This window comes from Rosa chinensis, chromosome 7, assembly GCF_002994745.2.
Source record: "Rosa chinensis cultivar Old Blush chromosome 7, RchiOBHm-V2, whole genome shotgun sequence".
Classification (NCBI taxonomy): Eukaryota; Viridiplantae; Streptophyta; class Magnoliopsida; order Rosales; family Rosaceae; genus Rosa; species Rosa chinensis.
This window is the reverse complement of record NC_037094.1, coordinates 16,760,458-16,786,484: the sequence shown is the minus strand read 5'-3', so window position 1 is coordinate 16,786,484 and position 26,027 is coordinate 16,760,458. Positions and strand designations below refer to the sequence as shown.

The 26,027-nt window shown below is 38.9% G+C and overlaps 1 protein-coding gene and 2 long non-coding RNA genes across 10 annotated transcripts; 1 reads left to right on the top strand and 2 right to left on the bottom strand.

Annotated features, from left to right (window-relative positions):
* The first annotated feature begins 287 nt into the window (after positions 1-287).
* LOC112179051 lies at positions 288-6,247 on the top strand. Of its 8 annotated transcripts, XR_005803778.1 has the most exons (6): positions 288-825; positions 1,606-1,675; positions 2,219-3,924; positions 4,036-4,132; positions 4,285-4,788; positions 6,024-6,247. It is a non-coding gene; the product is annotated as an uncharacterized LOC112179051 (long non-coding RNA). The 8 variants fall into 8 exon arrangements; XR_005803775.1 differs by having other exon boundaries at positions 4,036-4,788; XR_005803777.1 differs by adding an exon at positions 5,257-5,405 and having other exon boundaries at positions 2,219-4,788.
* Positions 6,248-9,620: 3,373 nt separating this feature from the next.
* Positions 9,621-10,106, bottom strand: LOC112177500 (BAHD acyltransferase At5g47980). Its single transcript, XM_024315793.1, has one exon. The coding sequence runs from the start codon at positions 10,104-10,106 to the stop codon at positions 9,621-9,623; it is 486 nt and encodes a 161-aa protein (XP_024171561.1).
* Positions 10,107-13,523: 3,417 nt separating this feature from the next.
* Positions 13,524-15,229, bottom strand: LOC121050755. The gene is made up of 3 exons (XR_005803782.1): positions 15,105-15,229; positions 14,061-14,107; positions 13,524-13,623 (listed from the first exon to the last, which is right to left on the bottom strand). It is a non-coding gene; the product is annotated as an uncharacterized LOC121050755 (long non-coding RNA).
* Between the last annotated feature and the right edge of the window lie 10,798 nt (positions 15,230-26,027).

The following is a 26,027-nucleotide window of genomic DNA, read 5'->3' as shown; positions in this document are numbered from 1 at the left end:
TGTTTAACGGTCTCTGTAATCATCCACGCGCCCGAGAGGATTTTCAGAAATTTTCATAAAGTGCAAACCTCAATTTGAGAGTTGGATATTAAAGTACACGACACGACGAGCTCGTGGAAATTTTCGGAGGATTATTCGGTTTCTCGGGCCATTTATCGTGATTTTTCGAAGTTGTGGGATTTTGGAAAATTAATTAAAGAAATTAGGGGGTGCAATCTGGGCCGTTTATCCTCTCCACCGATTGATCTGGACCATCAATTTCACTTTAAAAGAGAGGAGGACCAAGTCAGATTGATCCAGAACACTCGAGAGAGCATCAGAGCTCTCTGACCCGAACTGCAACCCACCGGAAATCGCCCCTCCGGCCATCTCTCTGCGGAGGACCACCGGAAAAAGCTTCGTCTGGTCGTCGCCTACTTTCCTATGGGCTCAGATTATACATGCAGCAACTGCGAACGGAGAGCAGACGACGAGAAGCCCCGACCTATCTCCGGCAACCTCTGTAATTTCCGGCGAATCCGGCCACCGTTTGGGCTGCCTTTGGTAGAACTTCATCCTCTCGTCAAGCTCTACATGTCTGTATAATTAATTTTTAAAGTTGATCGAGTGTTGACAATTTCGTGTCTGGGTTTGGTCTCGGGCTACTGTGTTATTCGACGCCGGCGACTCTTCCGTCCTTTCTGGGCTTCGTTTCTGGCTGGACAGCATCTGTAGGCCGGGCCTCAAGGATCACGCTAGGTTGTAGCACCAGAAACATCAGTTCTTCCTCAAGCCAACTTCGGCAGCGTGTAGGAAACTGGGTTTGGCTTAAATCAATTCTTGAAGGTATGATTTGAACCTTATTACCCTTATTGTGACAATCGAAACTTGATGAACTGAGTTGGGTGGTTTGGTTGAGATTGAAATACCCCGGTCATAAGTTTGATTGAGTGTGCAGAATGGGTTATGTGTTGATTTGAGTGGATTGTGATTGTGGAAGCATGGCTGACTAGTTAAGGTTTGGTTGTTGATGTTCTGCTCGTGTTGGATAAGATGGTTGATAAATATTGCTAGTGAGCTTGGCAAGGAATAAATATTTCAATGGAAGAGATTAATTGTGTATATAGTTGTGAAAAGTTTGAAAAATGGTCAGGTCTTGAAGCTGGGGGGTGTCCATAGTAAATTCCGTCGAATTACTATGCGACAAAACTATTAAGTAAATTTGAGGTCTTTCGTTAGTCAAGTCGTTATTAGTTTGTTTGTGTATTTTGCGGTTTGATAATGAGTAAAGAAAAGAATTATATATATATATATATACATATTGGGTGGCCTTAGTAAATTTCGGGTACGCCTAATATGTTTGAAATTAAATGGTTGCTTGATTTACTTCGACATAGTCGTAATTGGTCAATATTGTAATTTCAAGTAAAGGTTCGGTAATTTGGGTTAATTATCGAACCAGTATCGATTGGTCAAATGTGGTCAAACTAAAAAGTGCCGGTCAACGTGGTCAAATTGGTCAACTCCTGGTCGAACCTGGAAAAGTTGGTTGGATGATTTATTAATCGTCGAGATTTCATATAATTGTTCAAATGTGATATTAACGGTCGAAATGTCGGAATCTAGGACTCCAGTTACCCGAGGAACGGAAGGTTCGCAACTCTCGGAATACGTGAGAGAAAGTATCGGAATCCAGGTAGGGGATTCGGAACTCTCCTCGGTTAGTAGTTTTCTTATCTATTGTTATTGAAATGAATGCATGTTAAGTGGTACGGTTTGGTTAAGTTAAAATGCAATGCATACTAACCAAAGAAAGTGTGTGATGGCTTGAGAGCGAAGGGTGGCTCTGACTTCCTTGGGTTCGATCCCCAAAACCTCCGGAGGGTTAGTTACACCGGTCGGACGGTGAGCGATCGCAATGACGATCCGATCCGTGTGTGTAGCTAGGTAGCGGACGCTCTCGTTACGCTTACCTGGTGATAAATTAATTTGAGGTAAAGTCGTGTAGTGGGTCTATGGGACCGGCCATCAGGTAATACTTGGATTTGGCGCCGTATTTATTTAAGCATCATGCATCTGTTTTCAAGTTGAAAAACATTAAAGTTTGTCGTTCCTTTAAAATGTTTGATTTAAGCATGTTTTCATACTGGGATCCCAAATATATATTTAGTGGTTTCAAACCTAGTCGTGGTAGAGTTCCTGTAAGAGCAGCGAGGACGAAAGCTCACCCCTACAACAGTGTGGATGCAGGTACTATGCACTGGTGACGGGACAATAGCGGACGGAGCTGGGTGTGCGGAACAAGTTCGGTAAACTTTGTTGTTTAGGTCTTGTTCTAAATTCTATTTCTCGAACTTCGTATTTCGAGACTTGTTGATAGTTAGTCTTGTGTCAATTTTGGTTGAGTTCTCGTTTCCTTGAAATTCATACCTCGTGTGATCCTTATACAAGTACTGGATGAGTGAAATAGATTTCAGCAACGCAAGTTTTTCACCTCAAAAATATCGATAGCTCCCGCTGTGTGTTGCAAAAAGTTTTCTAACAAAATGCCTAGCGGTCCTCTAGAATGTGAATCGAGCTTTCGGTTTATATTTTAGAGCTCCGCGGCACTGTGATGTGCCCAAGTTGGTGAGGTGCGGTTTGGGGGCGTTACAAAAAGTGGTATCAGAGCAATGCTTTTGAGTCTTCGATTTCAATGATTTAAAAACGTCTGATACCCGAAAAAGTTCTGTTGGCTCGTGAAAAATTTTCAAATCCTGTTAAAAGATTGACTTGAGAAATGGTTGTTCAAAAACGTGTTGCGGAAGTCAGAACCTTTGACTTGAAAAGTTGTTAGAATTTCCACCTAACGTTTGAAAAGGTTTGACTTCACGTTACTGTTCAAAAGTGTTGGTTTTGGGTGTTTACTATTTACGTGCTTAAACCCGTACCGACTTTGAAATGTCTTTTGTCGGAATGACGCTTTGTGACGAAAAAGGCAAGTTTTAGTGGAAATCGTTGTTTAACTTCAACGTGGGTTTTTCATTTGAGGTTTTTGAACAAAACCTTACACTGATTTAAACAGTTTTTCGAAGTTTGTCTAGAGTCTTGATTTCCAGTTACGTGGGAGATTTTAGGAATTTCTTTACCATGAAATTCCGGTTCACTCCTTCGTAGTGAGAAATAATTGTTGCTAGTGTGTGTTCATATAATTACAACTCTTCACGCAGTTTAGGGCCCGACTGGCCACCGAATCCCCCTAATGTATGTCGCATTTGAAAGTTGTTAATTACTGAATACAACTTGCGATAAATAAATGACTCTGGAGTTATTCTCCGAAACTTCAGCGTGTTGTCAGTCGAAACTGTTGTTTGTTTTGTTTTTGGATTCCTTAATCCGAAAATCGTTATCCCTTCTTCGAAAGGTTGACATATGTTCCGACTTGTCTTTGAAATTGAAATTGTGGTTGCGTGATTTCCTATACTTTTGAATGTTGTTATATTGTTGGATTCACTTACCGATTTGGTTGTTTGCCATCGCTTTGATCAGTGAATCTGGTTCGTTAAAAATTGTGCTTATTGCTATTGAAGTTGGACTTGCTGATTGATTCTTCCTTGGATATCCTGTCGAGTCTAGTTTACTTGATTGCTTCCACAGACTCGATTGTTGTGATTTGTGTCATCATCTTATCAAGTCCAACTGTTGTATGTTCATACATTATGTTGAATTGGTTTATGGATTCACTTCCAAATTGTGCATAATCACGTGAATCCTGTTCATCGAAATATTGTTGGTAAGACTTGATGTTACATCTGTCTTGTAATCTTTATCGAGTCCAGTTACTGTTCATCTCTTTATTTGTTCTTGGAATTTGAACAAGTATTGCCACCCAAAGCTCCTCCACAGTGCACAGACTGTGAGAAAGGTTATATGGGCCCAGTATGAGGTAAAAGTAAAAAGGAAAAGGTACGTGAACGACAAACTTTGGGTCCCAATAAGCATAGTTGATGTTTGGACAACTGTCTTGTGAATTTCTGTTAGTTGTCTGAGTGATGTTGATTGTTGCTCTCATGTTAGACTTGAAATGTCATTTGACAACTCTCGAGGAAATTGAATCATTATTCCGAGAAGATCCTGTCGAGCGCAACTCGTTGACGCTTCTCGTGCCTCAGGGGTATGAGTCAAGGAAAAGTTGATCTTCAGCTACTTAATCTACTGAACAGCGGAATGAAATTCCTCGCTTAGACCTGTCGACTTCGAAATTAAGTAAGAGAGATTTAATTGTGCTTTAGTGCTCGCCATTTGACGTTGCTTGTGAAATTTTAGGATTTTAAAATCTGGAAGCATGGTTTCGGCGAGTGGTACCACATAAGGCGTTGCTTTGGGGTAGCCGAGGAAGCTACGCGATTAGAAGATTTATGGGTTTGACTAAGGTCACCCTATGTTATACTATGTAGTGTGTAGACCTCCTTGGAAATGGTTTAGCAAGTTAATGCGGATTCAGCATGGACCAGAAGCATGTCATAAAGGAAGAAGGAGAAAAGGTGTGTGTCACTGAGCGACCTCTATGGCGACTTCTCAAATTTTGTTTCTTCGACACACTCGTATGTGCGGCAGAAACTCTGTGTCAATTATGGCTATAGTTGACTCGAGTTTTGGACGTCAAGATGGGCGTATGTACGAGGAAACAAGGCTACTTTGTTCCGTGGACCAAATGGTTCGACTCTAGGTATCGAGAAATTTGGGCTGACGGTTGTGACTGACGGTTTTGGTTAGGCGGACGGTTGTGATTGTGATTTTGGGCTGTATTGAAGACGCAGCTGGATTGAGGTGAGTAAATCTCACGTGGTTCATTTACGAACAGATTTAATTATTACTCGGAATTACTTGTTTAATTGTTTAATTATTTTCGAAACAAATTATTTGTTTTAAAATATATGAACTTGATCGACAACGGTTCATGGGTAAGTTAAAACAATGTTTTGATATAAAATGATTTTTGAGAAGTATAATTTATGAACTATAGTTGGTATTAGTGGTCATTCCTGCGTGAATGACTTTGTATATATATATTTACGTGGAATATATATATGGATGGTGTGGCATTGTGTGAAGTATAATAATTGTGATTTTATTCAGATTATTATATTGGAGCATTTACTCTTGTCGGAAATGTGAATTGTTGATTTATTTGTGTGGAAGAGTATTTGAAGTTTTGATTGGTTTTAGATTGTAAAACCAAGTATTGTAAAGAGTACCTTGTGTTGTGGGGTAACTGGGTTGTATGCTTGCGTGCAGTCATGGTGGTAACTGGGTTACGACATCATGAGTACGTAGTCTGTGGTATGCGTGCGTGCGGTCATGGTGGTAACTAGGTTACGGCATTATGATTACGTAGTCTGTTGTATGCGTGCGGTCATGGTGGTAACTGTGTTATTGCATCATGAGTACGTAATTTTCGAGGAATGTTGCTGATGTTCTTTCTTTAATTTATACATGAGATTTGGATTTCTATGAATTCTATTGTTGATTTAATTGTAATCTCCTTAACTAAGTCATATGCAGAGATTACTGTCTTTTGAATTGTTTGTTTTAATGTAATCTCCTAAACTAAGTTATATGCAGGCATTACCGCTTTTTGTATTGTTTGTTTTAATGTAAATTCCTGCACTAAACTCTATGCAGGGATTTATATGATTTCTTTTGTTTGTTTTCATGTGATCTCCTGAACTAAGTTTCTATGCAGGGATTACTGATTTTGCTTAATTCTTATTGTGGGTTGTGATCTGTAGTGATAGGGGAATGAGTTGTGAGGTCATCGTTTTGACAAATGCTTTATGTTGAGCGGAAGTGAGTGTGATTTGTCTTTGAGATGATATGATATGATATGAACTTGATGTTTGGTTGTGTTTTGTGGAATTAAATATTGTTGCTTTAATTATCTCACAAGTTGAGAAATTATAAGCATGAGTGACGTGAGTCACTTTAATTGAGTTTACTCATACGAGCTGAAAAGCTTACTGGGTTTGTTTTGTTCATTCCCGGTGCACTATTCTATGGTGTAGGGGTTTTTGTGCAGGTTTGATTATCGAGTGATCATTATCAAAGCTGAGGTGTACGTTCAATGGTGTGGACGTGGAAGGGTGCTCTTAGTTTTAAGTCTTCCGCTGGGTAGTGAGTTGTGGTGGGTGTGTTTACTTATTGAATTGTCATTCGGTTTGATTTGTAAACTATCTGTAATATAATATGTGACTCTAAATAACAAGTCGGTATTGAAATTGTGAGTTCAGTTTGTTTGTTACTTAGTTTAAATGAAAAATTTTCTATATGTGTTTTCTTGTGTTTGTTCTTGCATTTCGGATTTGAATTTTCTTTATTCAAAATTCGGGGTGTGACAAAGCCGCCGCTTTGTATGGCCACCATCGCCGCAGTAGACTATGTTAGGCAACGTGGAGGTTCTGCTTGCGATTTCAGAGCGTTGGGTTAAGCCGTAGAGGCAGACGGCGTGCAATATTGAGCGGTTTGATCTGATTTGGTGCCTAGAGCATTTCTGGGTACCCAAATCCGAATTTTTTTTTTGAGTAATGGGGTAGAAGGAAATGAAAAAAAATACTGGACCCAAAACAGGGCCCCCATATGCAAACATGAACCACACTAATTGGCAGGGACTAGTTTAGTCTAGATTTTGGTCCATGGTAATTGATTATTGAATGGAGTCTTAGTGTTATCCATTGTACCATTATGCTATGATTTTAGGTTGGTTTTACATTTTCTACCTTTGTTCATGTTTTATTGATCACCAATGGTAATTGCTTTAGGTTGAGACTGCATGTTGGAGGCAATAGACGTCTATTGGGGACAGAATTTCGGTGATTGAAAGTTATATTAGGGGGCAATAGACGTCTATTGAGGGGCAATAGATGTTTTGAATTGACATAATTTTCTCTTTTTTTTTAATCAAAATTTATTTGTCTGAATTTAAGGAGATTAATTTTCATTCCGGCGACCAAAAGTTCTATTGGAGGGCAATAGACGTCTATTAGGGGGCAATAAACCTTTCCAGTGAGGTTTTCAGAAATTTCCGGTGGGCGGCGGTCGGTGATCGGAATCCAGTGACCGAAATCCAGCGAATCCGACCATCTTCCTCTCTTCCACTCTCTCTCTCTCTCTCTCTCTTCTCTCTCTCTCTCTCTCTCTCTCTCTCTCTCTCTCTCTTTGAGCAACAAAGGTGAGGATAAAATGGTATTAAAAAAATAAAAAAAAATCTTAATGGGGTATTAGAGCATCAGTAGTGGGGACTCATTTTTTAGACTCAAATTTGGGTCCAAATAAGCTGGAATAGTGATTTGGGTCCATCTAAATAGTGTACAAAATGACTTACTTTTTTTAGGTGCTGCAATGGTGTAGGCCTTATTTTTGGACCCATATTTTGGACTCATTTTTTTAGACTCATATTTGGGTCTAAAACACAAATCTTAAACACAAATCTTTCCACTGTGAAACAGACTCATATTTGAGACTTTTAATTTATGTTCATTTTAATTTATATATATATATATATATATATATATATATATATATATAACTTACATCATGTTAAAGAAAATCATAAAATTCATTAAAAATTATTCATATTGAAAAAAAAAATATTTGAAGAACAATAGAGTGAGAGTAGGGAATGAAAGAGGCAAATGAAAAAAAAATCATGTTAAAGCCTTTAAAAAACGGCAATATTATTAACAAAATTCAAAATATTAAATTTATAAAATTAAAAAAAACATCAGAAAGCCCATGTGCTGGGTCCCACGACATTTCTAAATGGGGAAATGATCATTTACCCGATTTTAGGCTAAAAATTGCCCACTTGCTCCACCAACTGTTTTTTAACCTCATTTACCCAAAACACTCTAAGGGATTATTTCCCATTTACCCAATTAATTCTTTTTCCTTTTTTTTGAGACTTTTTTGCCCTCTCCTTCTTTCTCACTTAGAGAGAGAAGTCATCCTCCACCTTGTTGTGCTCCGGTGACAAGTGGCCAGCGCGGTCTCCGACGACCGGCGACCGGTGACCGGACTCTGGCGAACGGTGACCGGGTTCCGGCGACCGGTGACCGGAATCCGGCTATTATTGCCCCCAGTAATCATATTACTGCCCCAGTAATTATATTATTGCCTCCCAAAAATCATATTATTGCCGTCCAATGAATTGTATGAACTCCAAAAACCAAAATGAATACACTACAGGAACAATTGATCAATTTGTAATCATATTACTGCCCTCCAGTAATCATATTACTGCCTCCCAATAGACCACAAAAAATGCACATTTTTGTAGGATTCACAGATAATTTGACTTTAATACACAGAAAACAACATGTAACTTATCAAAACACCACACTATAGTGATCCCTGTCCCGCGTATCAAAGTCTACTGGGGGCCAATAATGTGTCTACTGCCCCCAGTAGACCATCAAAATTAAAAAAAAAAAAAACTGATTTGGGCACCCAGTAAAGCTCTGGGCACCCAATCACCATCTTCGGCGACACCATGGCTTCGACGTTCAGGTCTGGACGACGAGTCGGTCGTTTTATAAGTTGGCGATCGCTCTTGGAGGTTGAAGAAGCTCCAGCGCCGGCTCCGATCACTGTAATTTCGGGTCAGCCACATCGGGCGTTCAGGTCGGTTGCGGAGAGAGATAGGGCTTGGAAAAGAACTCGGCGTCGAAGATGAAGGACTGGAAACGAACTCGGCATCGAAGATAAGGGTCTGGAAATGAAATCGAGTCGAACTGATGACTGGAGAGAATTGAACGTTGATGACTTCGAAGGTGGCCATAGAGAAACTGGCAGCTAGGTCAACGGAGGGCGGCGTCGTCGTCTTCAGGCCGAGAGAAGCAGGCGGCCTTGTCGACGGAGGGCATCGTCGCCATCGTTGCAACCGGATATGGTGATCGGAGATCAGAGAGAGAGAGGATCAGATATCAGAGAGAGAGAGAGATCGGATCTGGTATGAGGAGAGAGATAAAGACTGGGATTTTGTAATTTCGGGGCAAAACTGTCTCTATAGGTTAGATTGGGTAATTAGGGTTAAAAAACTCTTGGTGGAGTAAGTGGGCAATTTTCATGCTGAAATTGGGTAAGTGGTCGCGGCCCCTTTCTAAATTCATGCCCACTTGCATGCACCAGAAAACCCACGTGGTGGGTCAATTAAATTTGAGTCTAATTTTTTTAGGTCCTTCTTTGGACCAAATTTGAGCCAAAATTTAGGTCTACGGCAGAAATGGGTCCAAAATTTTCCTACCCACTATAGCCTCATTTCTTTACTTTTGGACTGAAATATTGGTTTTGGATCCAAATTTGGGTCCCCACTGCTGATGTTCTTAGGGAAAACCTCCTTAGAGTGTTTTGGGTAAGAGGGAATTAAAAAAATTTAATGGGATAAGTGGGAAAAAAATCTTTAGAAATGGGGTAAATGGACAAAAACCCTAATTCAAATTTGATGATTGAAATTAAAACAGTTGAAATGCTTTCATTTAATCTTAACTCTTAAATACAATTGTAGGAATTCATGGTCACTGCTGTCAAAAAAAAGATTCCAATTAAAGATAAGCGAAAGTAACATTTTCGGGTTTTCTTATCCTTGGCATGGTTTGACACACACATTACATGCTTAAAATGTGTAGGTTTGGAGACGCAAATGCTAAAAACTGAGGTTCCTTTTCCATTATAACTATTTGCTTTTCCTCCGAGGTAACCCATGCTTCAATGCCCTTACCCCATTGTGTTTCAAGGAACACTGTGAGATTCCTAAATGTTGGTCCAACTTTCCCCATGACCCCAATCCAACACGGCCTTCCCCATCCAAAATGAACTTCATTAAGAATCTTAGTCCAGCTGGTGAATGCATATGTTTCCACTTCTAAAGAATGCATGCGCAACCTCTTGCTGCCGATCGAAGAACTCAGAAATGGCTCCAAATCCCTCCTCCCTGCAATGTCTTCACACTCATTGTCAAATCCTTTGATAGATTCACGTACAAGCTTCATTGGATCACACAACTTATCGTTATCACTAGTTTGTCCCTCATCAGTAGGGATGCTGGCTACTGTTGCCCACCAAAAAATATTTCCAGTGGCATTATCAGACATTGGGGGCTTCAATCGCGGCCTTGTGTTCACTGCATGCGCTACTATAGATGCTCGTCGTGAAGTACTGCCTAATAATGATGTAAAAAAAAAAGCAAGGTATTACATCTCTATCTAGAATATAAAAATATACATTAAATGTTTAACGATGGACATTAGAATAGTCATACAACAATAACCATAATAATTTTTTAGTTTTATTGTGGAAAAAAAACTCTCTGAGCGAGAGAGCAAAACCCTAGGGCGGCCGGCAGCAGTCTTAGACCACAAGATCGTTCTCGTCCGGTGGCTACCCCAGCATCTTGGGTGGCCTTTGGCCTCGCCGACACCGCGCGGTCTGCTGCCGGACGGGGATGCAAGCTAACGTTTTGGGGAGCTACTATTGAGGGGTCTTGCTTGAGGTGTTTACAGGTTAGATTGGGTTGCAGACTTGGCATGAAATCTCTATATGCGGTGGCTTCATGGGCGGACTCGGGGCTCGATTTGCTGCTGGATCGACGACCTTTCGGGATGGGTTACCTTTCTGTGGCGGCGTGGATTGCAGGTGTTGGATCAGGGTGTGTCGTGATGATGCTGGGTGTGGCGGCGTGGTTCAGGGTGATTTGGGATGTGGCGATTGGTTCGTAGCGGCGGGATCATGGCGGAGCAGGCCGGCATGGTCGGCGGAGCAGGCGCGGCGCTGGGATCTGTTCGATGGTTAGGCGCGTGTGGAGATGAAGGTTTGGGCCTGGACCCGATCAGGCCTGCTGGGCTTTTTGCAAGGGCTCCTTTTTGGATCTGCCTTGAACTAAATATGTTGGGCTATGGTTTTTCCCTAGGCCCATCCCTATGTTAATTAGTTTGTCTAATTACAATAATTTCCTTTGTTTTAGGAACCTACGCACTTTTGTTCACCCTATGTCTCTTTAGCGTCTCTGGAGTAGTACCGAAGGAGGATATCCGCTATTTCTACGTATTTAAATGTACAATGAGTAGGACTATATGTATGTACCACTTGTGGGTACTACCACTAGCTTCTTGTCTGTCTATGGATGACAGCGGAATGGTATATAACGGCCTATTCTGGCTTGTGATGAATATATTTGCACCCGATTTGGGTTTGATTCAAAAATAGATTAATAGTCATTAGAAAGCCAAAAAAAGAAAAAACGGACATATATATATATATATATATTCAAGCCGCATCGTGTTTTCAAAGAAAACCAGTTAGTGTCTCTACTCGTGTTGGATTGGGCACGACCTCGCTCTTTGCTTTGTCTGGTAGATTGTCCATGTCTTTAGCATTGAACACAAATCTCCTTGTGACATAATGTTTTTCCTCGAACCACATGCTATCCATGAAAGCTAGGTAGTTTGCTGGGAAACTTAACGAGGCTTGGTAGAGATTAGGGTGTAACAGAGTTTTGTCATGATCCCCAAGATTTGAGCAGCTGCCCAAGATTTGAGGAAACTGGTTTCCATATATTGCATGTGGAAAGGCATAAGGTAGCGGTACAAAATTAATTTCTTCATGCAATATATTGTTGAGAATATAAATATCGTTGCACTCAAATATATTGTCAGTTTCCAGCTCAACCATATATTGTTGAGAAAATAGGGATCTTGCTTATGAATTTATAAGTAGTCAACACCATTCACTGTAAGTTGGTTTTGGTTATGAAGTCCAAATTATTTTAGGGCAATGATATAGGGCCTCAATGAGACCTAAGATTTATGGCCTCAAATCCTAGGTGTCATGCCATGTAAGCAAATACTAATTTTATTTTCAATTTCACATAATATATCTTGCCACATCATACTATTGCAACACCAACTTTACCCTTTCATATTTTATTTTAGATATTAGGGATGAATCAATTACATTAATGAATTTAATTAGGTGACGAAAAAAAAAATCTGCTATTAATTATGTATTAATTTAAGAGATATGTCTACAAATTCTTTCACTATGCCAAAAAGGCCTTCAGACGACATAACTGTTCTGTCGTCTGAACGAACAAAAATGTGTCGTCTAGTACGGTGTCGTCTCTTAGGGGCATCAGACGACAGAAGTGTTCTGTCGTCTAATTTTTCAGACGACATAAAAAAAAAAAAGTCTTGTGTTGTCTGATGAGTTTTGCATTTTGGGAACATTGTGATCTGTATCTTTAAAAGCATTCAAACAACAGTTTTGTATTGTCTGATAAACAAAACAACCACAGTATTTTTTAAATGCTATTGTGTGAAGCATATTTGCAAGACTTATTTGTGTGGTCTGAATGCCCTTAAATAAGAAATATGAACACTCATATGTAGTGTCTTCTCTCATCAACAACAATTAAAGGTTGTGCTAATTTACTTTAAACGACAATTATATGTGGTCGTAAAGAGTATAAGAGGACAATTAAGTGTCGTTCTAGGGTCCATACATACGACACTTAAGTGTTGTGTGAAAGGTCTTTTATTAGGTCTTTTATATTGTCTGTGATTGATTCCAACCACACTTATTTGTTGTTATTATATGCTTCAGCCAATACTTTCGTCTAACTTATGTTGTTGTTTTGCCCTTTAGACTACAATTTTCTGTCGTCCCAATGCCAAAAAGACAATAGACTTCTAATTGGTTTTTGTGTTGCTTTTGTACAGCTGCAACCACACATTAGTGTGCTTTTGTTGTAGTTTGAAATTTGAGATAACACATGGTAGTAGTCCTTTGTTACAATTGGTATGCATTCATTTTGGAAATTAAAATTGCTCATTCATGAAACCATAAAATCCACATCCAAAATCATTCATTACAATTTCCATTAATCCACAATTGTCTCATGTACACAAACCTAATCATGAGCATCAGTTCAAAATGACCGATATATACTAATCTGGAAGTCCAAATGCTTAATAAAGGAAGAACTTCTACTAGACACAAGTCAATAAAGGAACTAGCTAGTTGTAGCTAGTTGTACTGTTGTACCAGTTTCACGATCTTATCATGAATGGAATCACCCGAAGCATAGAAGTGGTCATAGAAAACGGAAGGTTTATCCTGCAGATATGCTTTGCCAGGACTCAAAATACCAAACTTGATGCCAACCCATAACATATACTGTTGAGAATTCCAAACCTTAACAGCAAAAACATAAACTTGATTGCAGAAAGTGAGACAAACATAGCCAATATCAAAAGCCAATATCAAAATGAAGCTAAAGACTCAATATTTACATAAAAATGTGGGGAACAATGAAAAGGTTTATTGAGACCAATAATCCTAAACCAAATAATCGAATTCTTCCATATCTAATTCTAGTAGATTAAGAAATGAATTTGTTGCTAGTAGGTATAGTAATCTAGTATATGTGCTTACTCTAGAGTTTGTCTCAAAGCTGAAATAGGGTCACGGTGATGACTACCCCATAATTTAGAGGAAACAAAAATGTCCTCTTTTTTTATAGTCCCATCTTGAAACGTACGTCTCTGTTAAAGTGTTTATAAGGGCAGCCTCAGAACCATATATCTTGACTGTGCCAAAGTGCATGTAGCCCATCTGCATTGTACAAATCAATTATTTCAGAAATTGTAGGTAATATTGAAAATCACATTGATCCGAGTTTTCATCAATTTCATCGACGACTTACCAACACATGCAAAAATTATAAAGATCAATTACCTACAAATAGAGAGAACAAAGCAGCAACAAGTTGCAAGGAACTTAATTTCTCTTTACCTTCTTATTTCTATTCTAAGAAAGATTAAGAATTAATATAATTGCTTTTCCAGCTAGCTACCTACTTGCAGATAGTTTAAGAGAGAAGGAAAAAGAAGCAATTAACAGAGACGTTTGGCAGCAATCCACACCATTGCAGGTATTATGGCTGCTACTGTTTTTACGTTGGACATTACCAGAAAGTAATCAACACCATTGCAGGTATTTAAATTTTCTGACATCCAAAATATAAGAGAACGTTAATTACATGTATTTACCTGAGCAGCCAAAGAGAGCATCAAGAAGACAGTCCTTGGAAATCTACCTACAAATAGAGAGAACAGAACAGCAAGAAGTTGCAATGAACTTAATTTATCTTTACCTTCTTATTTATATTCCAAACATGCCAAAACTTTTGTTCAAATATCCTAAGCTATAGTACCAAACCCAAACTTCAGATTATACAAATCTCTCAGCAGGATCTAACAAATTTGAGCCAGCTTAGCCCCTGCCCTTCCCTTCCCAAGCCTTAGGCTTCCTTTCTACCCAAAACAAGAAAAAAAGACAAAGACAAAACACACCAACAACAAAGAAGACAGCAGCAAATGCTGCAAATCTCGACTGAAGTCACTACAAATCAAAACCATCTCAAACCTGCATCCAGAAACCCAAATTCAAACAGCACCAAAGAATCATAAATCGAAGAAATCAAAGAATCAGAAACTGCAAATCTCGACACAATGTATCCTCTCCAACCTCCAAAGAATCAGAAATAGAAGAAATACTCAAATCCCTAACTGATCTACTTAAGCTTCCAAACAATCAGATTCAAAGAGGCTATGGGCTGCCCTATATTCCACTCTAGCTCAGCAGCCCATAGCCTCTTTGAAACTCTTCAAAAACTTCACCCTATTCTCATATATAATTCCAGAAACTCAAATTCAAATAGCACAATGCCTACATAATTAGTAGAAAACAAAATCACACATACTTAATTCATAGCTCTGGAAAAAGTAACGAAACAGATGCGAACTGCACGAGGAATCAAAAGAAACTATCTAACAACAAGAACTCAATCAAAATGGCTATCCAACATTTTAAAAACCAAACAACAAAGACCAATTTCAAAACAGAAGATGAAGGGAAAATACAAGTAGTTTGGAATCTATATGGATCCAATTGCCAAGCCCCGTCCCAATTAACTCTTTACAGTCTTCAAAATTTGAACGAAAGAAACAAATTTAGGAGCTCAAATAAGATCAAACCAACAATCAAACAGATCGAATACAAGTAAATGACACTATAAAACTCCACACACTTACTTTGAGTTTTCTAGCATTCTTGCAGAAACTTATAACAGTTGCCTTTGAGTTGCTACTAGGATCTCTACTAATTCTCTTTAGAAGAGTCCTAACCCTTTGGTCAATACTAGAAAATCAGCCTCAGCCTTGGCTTGGTAGGTTTTCTTTAAAGCTACATAGTGCCTGCAAGAAAGTAGATAAAGCACACATTTCAACAAATTAGTTTTTAAAGCACAAAAGAGAAACATGAAATTCTGGGGATGTCGACTAACTCAGTTGAAGATGTTATATCTGGTACTGATCCCTCGAGGGGTGCCTCACCACCACCTTCATTTGCTAGGAATTCCTGTAAAGTGAAAATTTATGATTATACAACTTAATAAATGAATAGTGGTATGGATTGTATAGAATTTGACTAGCTAAATACAAGCATTTGATTACTTGATAAAAAAATATATATATATAAAAAGTAACTTTTGCAACCTTCATGCATCCAAAGAAAACGGCAGAAATCTAAGAGCCTTATTAAAGCGAAGACTTCTAGTCAGATTACTCAGGTGTTCCCTCCCTGCATGGACCACTCAATTAGACAACATGCTTCAACTCTGAGCATTTATTTCTGTATTTACAATGATCATGTCGGAAAACCGAGGACTAGAGCTAAAAACTCTGTTTGCAAAAAATATGAGTTAAGCCATTAACACTAGGTTTTACTTTTTTTTCCTTTTTTTTTTAATCAATGCATCAAAGTTAAACTGCCTTACACTCACAACTAAGAACACTGAACCATTTTGAAACTACAGTTTAGGGTTATCAATCAATTCAAAACTTACCATAAGGAAATCAGTTGGAGATTAAGGAAATCAATTCAGAACTTATCATAAGGAAATCAGAGACTCTAGAAGATGTTATAAATGTTAAGTGATAAAAACACTCTCACCAAGATAAACAGATCTAATTTATGCACACTATATCCAGTTGTCGCAGATTCAATCTTGGTTTCACAAATCTTCAATGCCGCCACCATGACCCAAAAGTCTGATTAACCGGAATGAACTTAAGAACGGCTGTCACTAATTATTTGTTGCAACTCTGGACCTGAGACATAAAGTAAGAAAAATCAACCACCTGCTCAATGGGGATTGATATTCACGCATGAGTATTTGAGGCTGAAACACTAGTTATAACGGCAAACTCCAAAGAAGTGTGTGCAAAACCATAAAGCCAATACCAACCCCAAAGGAGTGAGAATGTAAGCAATAATTGACAAAGCGTGACACCAACACTGCATCTATGCAGGTGCAGTAATTGAGTGCAGTTTGTAGCTTAGTTAAACAAATACTAATTTTAGAATTTTTCCTGACATGAAGAAACAATGTCATTTTGAATTTTAGTGACAACTATATCCTATCTTGAAAATTTCCATTCGCAACAGCCTCTTCAACTAAAAACGTTCTCAAAATTCCAACCAATGCTTGAATAACATATCCTCACTAATTCCTCAAGGAGTAAAGACTTTAAAGGAGTTCTCAATGCTTCACTGTAGTTATCTACATCATCTACAGTCATCCTAGTTTTGATAAGCTCCTTATAAATTCAAGAACACAGGAAGAAAAATCACGGTGCTGAACAGCAATAAAACGATTGTTCAACATAGTAATTAATATACAAATCAAGAAGGTAAACCTTGAACTCTTTTTTCTCTTCCCTAGTTGTTGGAAGTACACTACTAGGACTTTTTATCAGAAATGCAAAAGAGACTGACATTGATAATGTCTCAGATAACAACATGAAAATAGCACTCTGTACCTTCTAAGCTCAGGCCATGGATTATTCAAGCGAAGGTCATCCAGAAAATGTTCAGGCTTGGACTCAATCACAGTATGTTTCTGCACCCAGAAAACCATAGAGAAAATGAAGGACATGCCCATTTCATTTCATTTTCTTCTCTTTTATTTTGTCTTCAATATCCCAGCAACCAAAGCTAGCAAGAAAAGCATCAAAAACCCAATAAAAACCAAATCGAATGACAACCCAGATCACATAAATCCCGGAAACATTCACCAAAGCCAACACCTTTTTCAAAAACAAAGCTTAAACAACCAGAACTAGCACCTGATCTAATTCGAGGACAGAGGGAGAGGGCTAGTGCTGGCAACCGTCCAGGAGAGATTGAGAGAGAGAGAGAGAGACGAAGAGTCACTAAGTGATTGACTTCGAATTCATGGAGAGACCAAGACAAGAGTCATTGAACCAAAGCTAGTCATTGAAATCAAAATGAAACAAAATCAAATCCTACTGACCTATCAAATCAAAATACAATTGTAATCTACATAACTAAGTTCTAATGGCCCAAACAAGACCTTCAAACTCAAACCCAGATCCGTATAATCCCAAATAAGAGATGAGCTGCTGAAAAGGAGACTTACAAAACCAATATTTATCGAAGCATAGGTTAGCAGAGTCCATGAAGGATATACAAGAGGCTATCTGTCCTCCCAGATTGACCATGATCAAGAGGAATTGTATAATAACACCCATATTCTCTCCTGGAATCCCACTAGCACTGCAATTCCAAGCATCAAGCTACCAAAGTGAATAAAGAATTGTATGAAATTTGCCCAGAAACTTAAGATAACTTAGCAGCCTATTAATGCCACTGACCACTAAGCTCTCAACCTATGTACTCAGCTAACACACAGACTTGCCAATCCGATATCATCAAAGTAAAATTAAAAATTTCACCCAAAGCCCATTATAGAAGCATAACTGTGTCTAGCAATTTGTTCTAAAAGCAAACAAACGATGCAATATGAGTTGAAAACAGCTTGTACAATAAAAGAAAGAAAATCATCTAGTGTAAACATACCTTTTAAAAGTGGCCATGTTGATTTGTGTTATCGACAAGATGAGCAGCCTTGCCAAAAAAGGTATGAACACTAGTGGCAATCACCACAGCTTCAATCTCTCCTTGTTTTCATGTAGACCCCAAATACACAATGTCACCAGGGCCTTTGATCACAGGAAGTGACTCACCAACAAGTGTAGACTGCAAAGACCAAATGCAAAAAATGAGACTAAAATCTAAATAGCTCCATTCAATCATATAATCTTGCGAAAATGTGATTGTTAAATCACCTGATCAATTTCAGTGGATCACCATCGAGGAGACAAGCATGTGCTGGAATAATATCCCCAAACTTAATGTTGATTATATGATTTATATCAGCAGGAACAAGAACGGAAGCATCCTCCTCAATCCACCTCCCAATCTGATACACGCACAAATTCAGAGAACTCAAGCCACCCAAGAACTGGGATATATTATTAACAATTTCATTAGCTTTAATAATTTCAATTTGGGTTTTATCAATTAGGAGATAAATTGGGTTTTAGAATACCTCTTTCGGTGGAGTGACCGGAGTGAATAACCCAACAATTTCGAACTGATACAAGACATATAATCATGAATCTTAAAAAGTTACAAACTGCAATTGAAGAAGAAATCAACATTAAATGGAAATCAAGTTATCACACCCATTTCTAACTACCCAATCAGTATCATTAGTTCATTACCTTAATTAAAATCAACATCAAGATCAAAACTCAAATGGAAATTGACATCAACATCAAGACCAGATCAGTTAATCAGTAACATTATCTTTGTTAAAAACTTAAAATTACCATCAAGATCAAAATATCAAATGGAAATCGTCAAATCAAACCCATTTCAACATTACCCATTCAAAATCTAATTTCCCATCATAATTTCCCAACAAGATCAAATGGAAATCAAAGTATCGAACCCAAGTTTACAGATTAGAAATTTAGAATTCAGAAACTCAGATGAGAAGCAAAGGAGGAGCGGAGCTCGGAGAGGGAGTAAGAGATAGTGAGATACCTAGAGCCTGGAGGAGGAGCTCGGAGACTGCAGAGGCGGACTGGCGGAGACGGATTGCTGGTTGTAGCCTTGCAGGTTGCTGTGTTTGGTGTTCCATATTCCTCGTTCAGGTCGGGACTCGGGAGTGCTCCAATTCTCCAACTGAGTTCAGCGGTGGGGCTTGAGTCCTACCCAGTCCGGGCTGAATCCGCCCCTGCTCTGTGATTTAGTTCTTGGGAAGTGAAAGACTTGTGGTGATGGACAGGTCCCCATCCCCAAATAGAAGAAAAACCTAATCGAAACTAAGAAGAAGAGGGAGAGACTAAGAAGAATAGAGAGAGCGAGAAGACAAAGGAGGGGGTGAGAATCAAGATCTGAGAGAGCTGAGTGAGAAGGTGAGAGGCTGGTTTTTGAGGTTTTCAATTTCGCGAGTTCTAGGTACAGCTGAGAGAGCTGATCGATCGAGTGAGAATTCGAAGGACAGAAAATGACTTGTATCAAAACGCACAAGTCAATATAACCTAGAAAATTTTAAAACAAGCTCTACACTCGGACGACATTTAAATGTTGTCTGAATGTCACAACATTTTCTAGTCAACTAGAGCTTGGTTATTTGAGAGGGAAAAGTATTTGATCAAATTTTGGATATCCCTCCAAATTTGGGATAAGAAATCATCATCTATTACAACAACAAATATGTGTTGTCTGAAGGCTGGCCATTTTTTCAAATTGAACGGGTATGGTTTTAGCCTATATTCAGACAACATAAAAAAAAATTATGTCGTCTGAAAAACTCAGACGACACAAAACGAAACTTATGTCGTCTGAAGTGTGTCGTCTGAAGGCTTTTTTGGCATAGTGTTTAATCAATATTTTCTTCATTTATTTAAATTATTTCCTATAATTTTTCTTTCCAAATAGCATAAATATATTGAATTAGGTGTCAAGAAATAGGCAATAACTTTATTGATTAATTTCATCCAAAAAAATAGCATTAATAAATTGAATTTAGAAAATACATATGTCTAAATTAAGAGGTAAGAAAAAAAATTTCATGTTAGTAGCATTCATTAATTATCATCTACAATCTAAATATAAGGAAAATAAACAACCAGAAAATAATAAACTAAAATATAACGTTTAAACCCTACCTACATAAAGAGAAAAGAATGAACATAAGAACATATATAATGCTATAACTATGTATTTTTCACATTATATTTTCAAAATTTACATAAACGCAACAAAGGTTGAACTCATATACATGTGTTATGCAAATCTATTGATTGAATTACATGAAATTTTTTCTATTCTTGACATTGTTATTTAAATCTAAGCATGAGTGTAATGAAAAAAAAAAAAAAAAAGACAAAATAATTTTTTCTTTTAGAAAAAAAATCAAAAAAACTTAGAGTCATTAGATTTTGGAAAGCTAAAATAGTATTTTTCTCAAGAATTACATGGCATGATTTGACAAATAAGTGATGTGTGTAGATGACATGGCATGACACCTAATATTGAGGCCATAAATCTTAGGCCTCATTGAGGCCACAAATCATTTTCCATTATTTTATCATGGTATCAGAGCGGGTTACCCCATGCATACATGTCTCGCGGCCAAATGTACTTCACTTCACCCAATATAAGCCGTTCATGACTCCACGTGTATGGCTTAAAAATTCACCACACGTGGTAGGCGTGTTGAGGATATGAATTCCACTTAAAAAATTAGAGACCTTAGCTATAGAATTATGAGGATTTAGGTCAACTTCATCAATTGTCAACTAGTTTTGATTGTAAAGTCCAAATTACTTTAATCATATGTATGTAACCGACTCTAATCGATTGTGTCGAGTAACTAAATATAGCCACAGATGATCAATAATGTTGCACTCAAATTGAGGGATAGGTTCGTATGTGGAGAGGGATGCGATTGCTGTACCAAATAAAATAAGTACTTCATCCTGCATCATTTATATATGTATGAGCAACTTAACCACAAGATGTGAAATCTCCCACTTCATGCGTTCGAATGCTGGGTTGGTTTAGTGTTATTTACTAAATTATAAATGTGGTCAGAGAGGGGCTATAATTCCCTGTGGTCATTCGGGCATCCAGCGGATTAATCTTTGGTCCTATGAAGCCTTTAAAATATAGTGAACAATCCGAAAAGATGGTGTTAAAAGAAAAAATATGTATGAGCGACTTTAATTGATTTTCTTGAGTAAGTGAACATGGACGTAAATGATCATGCTGCATTCATATTAGAGTGGAGAGGGATGAGATAGTTGTACCAAATTAAATGAATACTGCATCTCCAAAATATATGTGTGTATGTAACAAGAGAATGAATACTTTAGATTATTAAACCACATGCTAAAAATAAAATGAAATATAGCCTATACAATACCCGACATTTTTGCCATTATAAATTTCGTACATCAACTTTCAAAAATATCATAAAGGGACATGAGAACCCCGACCAAACATAAGTACCTGGAGCCATTAGCTTCGTTACGGAGGCTGCCAGCTTGCATATTTTGAAGGGTATTTTCGTCTCTTCATTGTTCCCTTTCTCTCCCTCCCTCAATCTTTTCTTTAATGTCTTCTTCTTCCTCACAGCCTCTTCTTCTTCTGGGTTTGGTTTGTACATACGTTAATCGTGTTAATTGAGATATCTAAATGGGTACGTAAGAAGAATAGACTTCAATAAAGAATAGAAATGTAGGGTGCCGTGTGCTACTATCTTTGAGGTCCTTAGCCACACCAAGCTGCGAATCTACCTCCGACTATAATTCAACGAGCTCTTGATCACTGGTGATATGCTCCCAAACAAGTACCCAATTCTTGTTGGAGAGGAAAGATCCCACATTGGAAAAGTGACAAATAAAATATAACTTATAAGTGTGTGGCTCTTACCCAATTGTACCGAGGCCTTTTGTGATTAAAACCCAACACCTATCGGGTGGATAAGTTTGGACAATATCGGTACAATGGTGGGCCACAGGCCACGCTTGTCGCGCTTTTAACAATTCTAGCTCAGGATTGCACCCACATTGCCGCCACAAAAACCAGCCATCTGTTTCTCAACAACGACTTCAACTTCTCAATCGAAACTACCCCCACGATTAAAAATCTCTATTGGGTTTATTGGGTATGTGTTCTCGGAAGTCGGGAGTGGTTTTTTTTTTTTCTGACAAAGTTTTAATCTTTTTGTTTGCCCCCACGACTTCAACTTCTCCAGTCTAACTGCCCCCACGATTATATATGCAGGGAGTACTTACCTTTGGACTTTTGATTCAGAACATGAATTGGGTTTTTAACATGTACTGAAGAAACTATCATTGATTGGGTTCTATAAAATCTAGGTTTATGTTGAAATCTAGGTTCGTATTAGAATCTCTCTTTGACAATCTCTCTGTCCTGTTCTCATCTTCTCGCTTTCTTTCTGTCTCTCTCCTCTCTATACTCTCTCTCCTCTCTGTCCTCTTCTCAAGAATGAAGAGGATACAATTTATAGTTTTCAAGTTCCAATTCCTATTTTTTTCCATGTTCACCTACTCCTCCTAAAAATCTAACCCATCATCATATCAGTCTGGGAATTTCTGGCAAGCCCATTTCATCATATTTCAGTTCCACAGGTTTCTTTGAGGTACATAAAACGAAAAGATATGGAATCAAATATCACAAAGCTCAAAAGGAAATTGGATCACTCTGTAGGAGGTGGTGCTATTGTTTGAATTAGAGACTTGAAGTGGACAATTAGAGATGAGAAAGAAGGAGGATTAGTCTCTGATGGGTATAGCCTAGTTGAGCATTTAGTTTCAGAATTTTCCGATTATTAAAGCAGCACATTCTCAAGCACAATGCCAAAGGTTTGGTTAATGGCTACTGCTAGTTATCAAACATACATGAGATGGCAAATGAGGCAACCTTCTCCTTAGATTCAATGGGGTCTTCAAGCTATTTCAATTTCATCATAAAAAGAACATGAGAGAGAGAGAGAGAGAGAGAGAGAGAGAGAGAGAGTGAGAAGACTAAGCAGTGAATGAAGAGAAGAAATAAAAAAAAATATAAAAAAATGATTAGAAAAAAGAGAGATAAAATCATTTTATCACTCTAAACTTTACACTTCAAATACGTGTATGAAAAGTTAATCAGTATTAAAAACACGAGCGCCACTAGGGAGAGAAACCCTAGGCAAAACATAAAGTGAGCAGCGCCTGTCCGGCGGCGCGCCCTCCGGCGTTGTCGTCGGACGGGACAGAAGGGACTTTGTACCCGATTGTGAGAGGTCCAGTCGGAGAAGAGATTGCGGGGGATGACGGAGCAAACCAGATCGTTTGGCGACATCGATGTTGGCGGCAGGCAAGTGGGATCGGTATTGCTCTATCCGAGGGAGGAGCGCGGACGGCGGAGGGAGGTTCTGAGTTAGAGTGGCGGGCTCGGAGGTCTCTTGGCGGTGATGACCGGGTGGTGACTTCGCTGGTTTCTTCGGGCTTTTGATCCAGTCAGTTTGCTTCGATCTGATTCGGAAGGTTTGGGTTGGGTCTGGGGTGGGGTGGGGTGGCGCGCCTTGCCTGAGTAGTGGGGATGATGGAAGGTTGGCGTCAAGGCGGTGACGGCGGAGCTGCCGGTGGCGGGACGATGGGATCTATCCTCCGCTCCTTCAGGGGTGATGGCTGGTTCGATATTGATCTGGTTTACGGCGGAAGGGAAGATGGTATGATGCTGGCGGCGGTCAGTTTCCAGTGGTGGCGAGTGTTTCAGCTGTGGCGGACTGGGCCTTAATCTGAGTGTGGGCCCGGCCTGGACCTGGTGGTATTTGGGCCTGGGTTTTTTTTGTTTTAATGCTATTAGTTTTGTTTTATTTGGCAGTTGATGTGTAGTCAGTAATAAGGCACTACTAAGGATGTGGCAGCGACAATCTTCTCTTTCGCAGTCTCGGGGTAGTTCCTGTTCTGGAGTTGGGTCAGCAGCGGTGGCGAAAACGTCTGGCTATAGACAATCATCCTTGGCCTTCTAGTGGGTCCTTCCTGTCTGGGATCGAGTTGGACCGATGGCGATTTGGAGCAGTGGTGGATGGATGGTGTTGACAATAGGGTGGTGATGGTGTTTTCTTTAGTCCCAGGTCTGAATGTCTGGCAATTCTTTTGGTCGAGTTTAGGTCACAATGAGTGTTGGCTTGGTCGATTCAAAGCTGGTCAAGAGGACTCTGGTTGGTGAGTTTAGTGTCGACACAAGTGAGTTGTCGAGTTTAGAGTTCTTATTGGCTGGACGAGAGGTGAGCTGTCAAGGATTCACTGCTCCTGCGCTTTTTGTCTTTGTCATACAGTTGTAGTGCCAGTTTAGAGTCAGTCACTATAGAGTTCCAGTGTGAAGTCTAGAGGCCATTTCTGGTTAAGAGATGTCACCTAAAACTCGTTGTAAGCAGTTCATTATTAATGAAGTTCTTCTTTGATCAAAAAAAACTTTACACTTCAAATCAGTTGTGCCCTTGCCCTTGTACTCTTCAATTTGATCAAGTATGGCCAATCCTTCACTAATCTATCAATTTATTCATATATTGAGAAGATTGAGCAGCGAATGAAGAGAAGAAAGAAAAAAAATATAAAAAATGATTACAAAAAAAAAACTAAAATAATTTTACCACTCTAAACTTTACACTTAAAATTAGTTGTTTGATCGCTTGTGCCCTTGCCCTTGTACTCTGTATGATTAATTTCAGTTTACCTACCTGAACTTTCACCCATTCTTCATGTTAGTCTTTGAACTTCCAATTTGATCAAGACTACCCCCGGACTCTCAATTTTAATTTACCGTGCCCAATCCTTCACACTCCATTCTAATTATCCGTCAATTGATGACGTGGCAAGAGACAAATGATTAAATTCCTATAATACCCTCGTCAAAATTTTCCACTCTGTTTACATCCTCGCCAAAAAAAAAAATTATGTTTGCATCGCCCTCTCTCTCTCTCTCTCTCTCTCTCTCTCTCTCTCTCTCTCTCTCTCTCCTCCGATCCCAAACTCAGACAATGTAATTTCAATAAGAAGAAAACACAAAAACTCCAAGCACAAAATTTCATTTGGGTTTCCTCGGAAGAACCTCAAACTCCGATTTAGGTAGTGAATTCCACCCAATCCCTCATCTGGGTTCTTCTAATTTCTTCACAAAAGCCTCAAATTTGATTTGGTTATCAAATTATACCTCATATCTATCTAATCTGGGCTCTATTCATTCTTATGATTTCATGACCGCGACGACTACTGGGAGTTCGAGGCTTTAAGTGGCTGGCTGAAGAGGACAAGAGCCACCGCTGGTTATAAATCCCAGCACGGACCCCACCACCGGCAAACCCGCCTCAGCGCCACCGTCCCTATACCTTCTACGACCGCCACCCGAAGGAGAATTTCACCAGCTTCTGCCCCGCATATGCCTCTGCGAACAACTAGATCTACTTTCACCGAACAGGATTTCAGGAGCTTTTGAGGTCTGGTACTCTGAGCTCCTTCTCCTCTGATTAAAATAAGTTCGATTCTTTACATTTGGTTTCGATCTATGCTCTCTGTGGATCTGTGTCTCTATTTTGGTAGAGTTTTTTGTGATGTTTGCTTTGCCTTGTATCAGTGTTGCATTGACTGTTTCAATCAAAGCCATTTTGATTGACTGAAGGTCAGGATTCGGTATATTCACAGCAGAGAAGAGGAGGATTGGTGTAGCTATCGCCGTCGCAGACACCCAGTCGAGCGATAAGTCGGAGAGAGATTTTACGATCAGCAGATTCAAATTCAATGGACAGGCATGGGAAAGACAAGGGCATCAATGTGCAGGTTGTGCATTGTAGGTGAGTCAGGAGTCTGAGTTGGACTCATGGCCGAGTTGAATGAGTTGTTGTTTCGAGTCATAAGCTCATGAATTGATTGAGCTGTGTTGTTTGTTGGAGTTAAAAGATTTCCTCATTTCCCTATCTATGAGAGGTTTGAAGTTGTTCCCCAAAATAATCGTGGCTCAGGAATCTGGGGTTAATGTGATCAACAAAGACGCAGTTGAATTTTTTTTTT

Bases quoted from the DNA above. Each gene is read 5' to 3' on its own strand.
- LOC112177500 (XM_024315793.1), bottom strand. From the start codon at position 10,106: ATGTCTGATAATGCCACTGGAAATATTTTTTGGTGGGCAACAGTAGCC.